The 6,121-nt window shown below is 56.4% G+C and overlaps 1 protein-coding gene across 4 annotated transcripts in view; it reads left to right on the top strand.

Moving 5' to 3' along the window:
* DYRK1B (dual specificity tyrosine phosphorylation regulated kinase 1B) overlaps window positions 1–6,121 on the top strand; it is an 8,628-nt gene that overhangs the window by 903 nt on the left and 1,604 nt on the right. The window contains exons 1-8 of one of the 4 annotated variants that reach the window (XM_006905398.2): window positions 7–170; window positions 1,442–1,605; window positions 2,585–2,704; window positions 2,804–2,992; window positions 3,357–3,504; window positions 4,370–4,656; window positions 5,444–5,590; window positions 5,669–5,809. In XM_006905398.2, coding sequence (XP_006905460.2) covers window positions 92–170; window positions 1,442–1,605; window positions 2,585–2,704; window positions 2,804–2,992; window positions 3,357–3,504; window positions 4,370–4,656; window positions 5,444–5,590; window positions 5,669–5,809 — 1,275 coding nt within the window. In that variant the 5' untranslated portion in view covers window positions 7–91. Of the gene's footprint in view, window positions 1–6; window positions 171–1,441; window positions 1,606–2,581; window positions 2,705–2,803; window positions 2,993–3,356; window positions 3,505–4,369; window positions 4,657–5,443; window positions 5,591–5,668; window positions 5,810–6,121 lie in introns of those variants that run through there. The other 3 variants (XM_015594771.1, XM_006905399.3, XM_015594777.2) reach the window with 3 other exon arrangements.

The raw sequence follows: 6,121 nt of genomic DNA, 5'->3' as shown, positions 1-6,121 counted from the left end.
GGCCGCCTGTCCCGCTTGCCCTCCCCGCCGCGCTGGCCGGGCTGGCCGGGCCGGGACAGGCGGCTGTCTCCTCACCGCTGCCACTGCCGCCATGCTGGCTGCTCGCCCACCCCACTGGGGGCCCCACCGCGCCCCAGCCCCCCGTGGGCCCCGCGCCGGCCCTGACCCGGGTAGGGGGTGGGGGCTGGGAGAGACGGTCCTGGTGTGGGAGGGCCTGGGAAAGGTTGTTTTTGGGGGGAGCTCCGTAGGAGAAGAGAGGTCTTGGAGTGGCAAGGTTTGGCATAGGAGAAAGAGAATGACATGAGGAAAGGCCAGTGGGGAGAGGATTTTGGTGTGGCACTCTGGGAGGGAAGAACTATGTGATATTTGGGGACTTTGGCTACGGGGGCCTTCTAGGAATGGGCACAGTTGTGGATTGACCCTGGTGTAGAGAGAAGTGACCGGAGAAACGGCCCTGGTAGGAATCTTGGATTGGGAAGAGGTGGGTAAGGAAGGTCCAGTGCGAAGGAGAGGAGGACGATCACTCTAACGTGGGAAAAGACACCTCCCCTCCGCTCCCATCAGGAGGAGTGGGCCTTGATTGGGAGGGGGACACTGGACTAATACGGGAAAGAGCTCTGATGTAGCATGGGGGAACTGAAATGTGGCTTGGAGGGTGATCCCTGATGTGGGAGGGAATGATACAAGAGAGAGGTCTTGGTATGATATGAGGAGGGTCCCCTGAGAAGGGTGTGTCCTGGTGGATGAGAATGCCTTAGGGGTAGGACTCTTGTTATATAGGAGTTCTCAGATAACAGTGGTCAGGAGGTCCCCAAGGACCCCAATGTAGTTTTAGGGGCCTGCGGAGGACTTTGCTATGGTTTGGCTGGGGCCCAGAAGACTCATGTGATTTGCGGGAGATCCTAGAGTTCTCTGAATTATTGGGGTATCTGCTGGGAACCATAGATCTTGAAGTGGAGGGACCTCGCTTTGATAAGAAATGATATCCCGATGCTGGGGGAAGACTGCAGGAGGGCAGGATCTTGTGCGAGGGGGCCCTGGGGAGGGCCGCAAGTAGAAATGGGAGGAAAAGAGTGAATCCTACTTCCTTTACTGCCTGTGGTTTCTGTCTTTCTCTTCCCTTCCTCCTCCCAATTATTGGCGTCTTTTTGTCCTTTCCTGTCATGACCCATATCTCTGCCTGGCTCCTGATCACTCCCTTTCACACGTACCCCTCTTTGTGCTGCTTACCTCATTTATTTGGTAATCATTTGTTGAGGGTCTCCACTGCGCTTTTCCTCCCCTTCACCCGGCCACTTCTCTCTGTCCCCTCTTTCATGGCCACCCTTTCCCTTCTCCCTCTGTGTCCTGCCTTCTCTCTGATGTCCACCTCTTTCCTGCCTGACACTGCCCCACGTATCCCCTTGTTCCATGTTGTTTCCTGCCTCCCGCCTGCTCTCAGGTCTCAGCGGCGGTGGCAGCCGAGGTGCAGGATGCGAGAAGGCGCCCCCCGGCCGGGCTCCCGCTCCAGGCCTCGCTCCCCTGCGGCCCTCTGAGCCCACCATGGCCGTCCCACCGGGCCATGGTCCCTTCTCTGGCTTCCCGGGGCCCCAGGAGCACACGCAGGTACGCGTTCAGCTGGCTCCTCACCTGCCTGGGGTAGGGGGCGGCTGGGGTTAGAAAGGTCTCAGGACCAAAAGGTAGTGTGGTCGCCCAGGACAGTCTCCCAGGGATTGAAGGGTCCCACGGGAGTGGATGATAGAGGGGTTGCTGGCAGAGTCAGGGTTTGGTAGGCCTGGGTTCAGATCCAGACTGGTGGAAAAACTACTTAGGTTCTCCAGGCTATTCTGTTAAATGGGGCAAGTAATGATACCTACCTCACAGGGTTGTTGTGAGGATTAAATGAGTTAATGAAATGCATGTAAAATGCTAAGGACAGTGCCTGGCACGTAGTAATAAATGTTCACTAAGGAAAAAAAGTCCAAACTGAAAGATCTTGAGGGGGTGAATGGGGAGTAAGTTGAGCCCGAAGGGTCTTGGAGCCAGCAGGGCCTAGGGGTACAGGGTTAAGGCTCCCAAATGGAGAGCTCGGAGCGGGAAGTCCAGGGTGCTGGATCCAGATCTAAGTTCCTTGGGGTAAAAGAACTGGGCAAAGATGCTCAGAATGGGCTGTGAGCACTGGGAAGGCCCCAAGGGATGAGGGTAAAGCAAGATGGGGGCCCTCGAGATGAGATGCCTGGAATGGATGGTCTCAGGCAAAGGATTAGGAGGGGCAGAGCCCAGGTCTTCTACGGGACCTCCCCCACTGAGGTTCAGAAAGGGGTAATGGTGGGTGAAAGGGCAGGGGCAGACAGTTCACTTTGCATTCACTCAGCCAGTCTCCACGATCATTCACTTTGTGCCAGGCCGTGCTCCAGGCACTGGAAGAACAGCAGGAACAAGACAAAGTCTCTGCTCCTGGGGACTTTCTCTTCTAGTGGGTTGTCAGACAATGATCAAATAAGAATGCGTACAGTCATGATGAGCCAGCTGCCCATATAGTTCTCCCCCTTGAAGACGAAGGTGAAGGCCTGTCCTCAGTGCCCCCCCTTACCCCCCTCAGCAGGTGTTGCCTGATGTGCGGCTCCTGCCGCGGAGGCTACCCCTGGCCTTCCGAGATGCGACCTCAGCCCCGCTGCGAAAGCTCTCCGTGGACCTCATCAAGACTTACAAGCACATCAACGAGGTGGGCAGGGCTGGGGGACCCAGGCTGGGCGCTGAGGGGTCCTGACCACCGGCACAGGTCATTTACCAGTCCCCATTTCCTGGCTGGCCGGCTGGGCAGGTCTACTACGCGAAGAAGAAGCGGCGGGCCCAGCAGGCGCCCCCTCAGGACTCAAGCACCAAGAAGGAGAAGAAGGTCCTGAACCACGGTTATGACGACGACAACCACGACTACATCGTGCGCAGTGGCGAGCGCTGGCTGGAGCGCTATGAGATTGACTCGCTCATTGGCAAAGGCTCCTTTGGCCAGGTGTGGATGCCCCGCCCTGCCCTGGCCCGGGGTTGGGGAACGTGGGCGCCCGCTCGTACTGATAAACACAGTCAGTGGTTCAGTGGCTTCGATTTCTGTGCTGGCCCAGGCACCCCAGCCCAGTCACTTGGTTGTCCCGTGCCTCAGTTTCCTTTTCTGTAAAAAAGTACAAACAGCAGGACACTCTGCATAAGGTGGTTGTGTTATTTCACATGTTTACACTAGTGCCTGACTATTGGCGAGCACTGGATTTTGGATCACTTTTAGTAATATCAATATTGATATTGGTGGGTCTGCTTTTAGAGTGCCTCCTGGCTGGCCTTTTCCTTGCTGCTTCACTTTGCGACGTGCCCTGCCCCCGCAGGTGGTGAAAGCCTACGACCATCAGACTCAGGAGCTGGTGGCCATCAAGATCATCAAGAACAAAAAGGCTTTCCTGAACCAGGCCCAGATTGAGCTGCGGCTGCTGGAGCTGATGAACCAGCATGACACGGAGATGAAGTACTACATTGGTGAGGCCCAAAGCAGCACGAGCTACAAAGGGGTGGGTCACCCGGTGTAGGACAGGGCCGGTGTCTTCAGGATAGGGTTTGGCCTGTAATCCCCTGACATCTGGGATTCTCCTGCCACTTTCATTTTTGCCCTATTCACATGCTCAGTTTATTGGGTGCTTGCTAAGGATCAGGCTCTGTTGTCAGCACGTCACATAAATTAACTCGTGTATGCCTCACCACAGCCCCACGGAAGGGCATCATTGCCCAGGGCTTGAGATGAAGAAGTTGAGGCCTCGCAGTGCTCTCATTTGCATGAGGGCACAGAGTTTGTCTCTCAGTAGACTGCAATTTGAACAGCCAGAGGCGCCAGAGCCTTTATTTACTCTTCACATCTGTGCTGATCTTTTTCTTCTTGCTTGTACTGATGCCTCTTAGTAAAAGCAAGACGATTTAGAGAGTGTGTTTCTTTTAATACAAATCCTTATAGTAAACGGAAAACGAGAATCTTTAGTTACCAAAATAAACAGAACTGAGACTAAAACAACGTCAAAATTAGATGAGGCAGTGTAGAATGGTGTTAAAGATCTGTCAGCACCAAATGGAAACTCTTTGGTTTAATCTGACAGAGACTTGAATTCACTTTTCTTAAGAAAGTCAGTCAATCTTTTTCTTGGTTTGAATCGAGTTATAGACCACATAAAAATGTCCTGACGAGCAATCCGTACCTGCGGGCACACCAGACTCTAACCAGTACTCAAGAAACCCAGACACAGACCCGCATACAGCTTCTGTCCTTGATTACCGTGGACCCCAGGCTGCACCCCGGCCCTCTGTGAGCCGCAGTTTCTTCTCCATTGGCCCATGTCCGTCCCCTTCCCTGCAGTGCACCTGAAGCGGCACTTCATGTTCCGGAACCACCTGTGCCTGGTGTTCGAACTGCTCTCCTACAACCTGTACGACCTCCTGCGCAACACGCACTTCCGTGGCGTCTCGCTGAACCTGACGCGGAAGCTGGCACAGCAGCTGTGCACAGCGCTGCTCTTCCTGGCCACGCCTGAGCTCAGCATCATTCACTGCGACCTCAAGCCCGAGAACATCCTGCTCTGCAACCCCAAGCGCAGCGCCATCAAGATCGTGGACTTCGGCAGCTCTTGCCAGCTTGGCCAGCGGGTGCGGCCCGGCCGGGAGGGGGCGGGACTGGGACTGGCGGTGTGGGTGTGGCCAGGCGGGGCGGGGCCAACAGGTAGCCAGAGATTGGGGCGGTGCTAGGCTGGGATGGGTTTTTGTGTGCGGCCTGAAGTGGCTGATGACTGAGGGAATAGTACTTGGAATAAGGTGATCGGCGGGTATGAAGGGTGGGTCCAGTGGGTGAAGGAGGTAAAGGAGAGGGCCACGGGGTACACATACTGCCGGGACAGAAGAGTGACGCCTGGGGGCAGGTCAGATTGGAGGCTGCCACATGTAGGCAGGGGAGGTTGGGTTGGCTTTGAGCCTGGATGCCACTTTGCTAAGTTTTGTTTACCCTGTGCTCTTAAAGCTGGGGATTGTGTGTGTGTGTGTGTGTGTGTGTGTGTGTCGGGGGGGCGGGAATGCTTCAGCTTTGCAGCTTCCTGTTAGCAGTCATTTGAGATGATGATGGTGGGGGCATGATAAGGGTCTGGATTGTGAGGGTGGGAAGGGCCTGTGTTTGCGGACTGCCAGCTTCTGACTGGTAACCGGGAGGGGTCCAGAGTCAGGCCTGGGGCTGGAGATCAGGGTCAAACTAGGCCAGCAGAGGCCTGAGGCTGATGAATAAGATGCTGCTGGTGGCTCCTAGAAAGTTGGTGCTGGTTACGTCAGGGTCTGGAGCCTCCGTCCCCAGTTTTGGGGGCCGGTGGCTTGTCCTAGCTTTGGGAGCGTCAGTGGTACCAGTAGGGGAGGCTGAGACTTCTGACCATTGCCCACTCTCCTCCCCCAGATTTACCAGTACATCCAGAGCCGCTTCTACCGGTCACCTGAGGTGCTCCTGGGCACGCCCTATGACCTGGCCATTGACATGTGGTCCCTGGGCTGCATCCTGGTGGAGATGCACACTGGAGAGCCCCTCTTCAGTGGCTCCAATGAGGTGTGCTCCCGAGGAGGGGGTGTGCTCGGGGTGGAGGACTGGCGGTCCTGATGGCCCTGACTGCCCGCCTGCTCTCAGGTGGACCAGATGAACCGGATTGTGGAGGTGTTGGGCATCCCACCAGCCCCCATGCTGGACCAGGCACCCAAGGCTCGCAAGTACTTTGAACGGCTGCCTGGGGGTGGCTGGACCCTACGAAGGACAAAGGAACTCAGGAAGGTGCGGCCCCCACCCTATGCCGCTCCTCCCACCCTGGTGGCCCCTCACTCTCTCACACTTGGGGCTCCCTCTCTCCCTGCTTCCTTTCCGTTGTGTCTTCCCATTCTTTCCTCTCCCCCTCGTCTGTCCTTTCCTTCCTCCCCAGCCCACCCTATCTCTGCAGCCCACCCCACAACTCTTCTTAGCTTCTCTCTTTCCACTTTCTCTCTTGTGCTTCTGTTTCCCCGTGTGTGTCTCCCTGCCCCTCCTGCCCACTGACGGCCACTCTCTTGCCCCCCCTCCCACCCCCTCCCTGCCAGGATTACCAGGGCC

Source organism: Pteropus alecto, unplaced genomic scaffold (genome assembly GCF_000325575.1).
Source record: "Pteropus alecto unplaced genomic scaffold, ASM32557v1 scaffold271, whole genome shotgun sequence".
Taxonomy (NCBI): Eukaryota; Metazoa; Chordata; class Mammalia; order Chiroptera; family Pteropodidae; genus Pteropus; species Pteropus alecto.
This window is presented reverse-complemented; position numbering and strand designations above follow the sequence as displayed.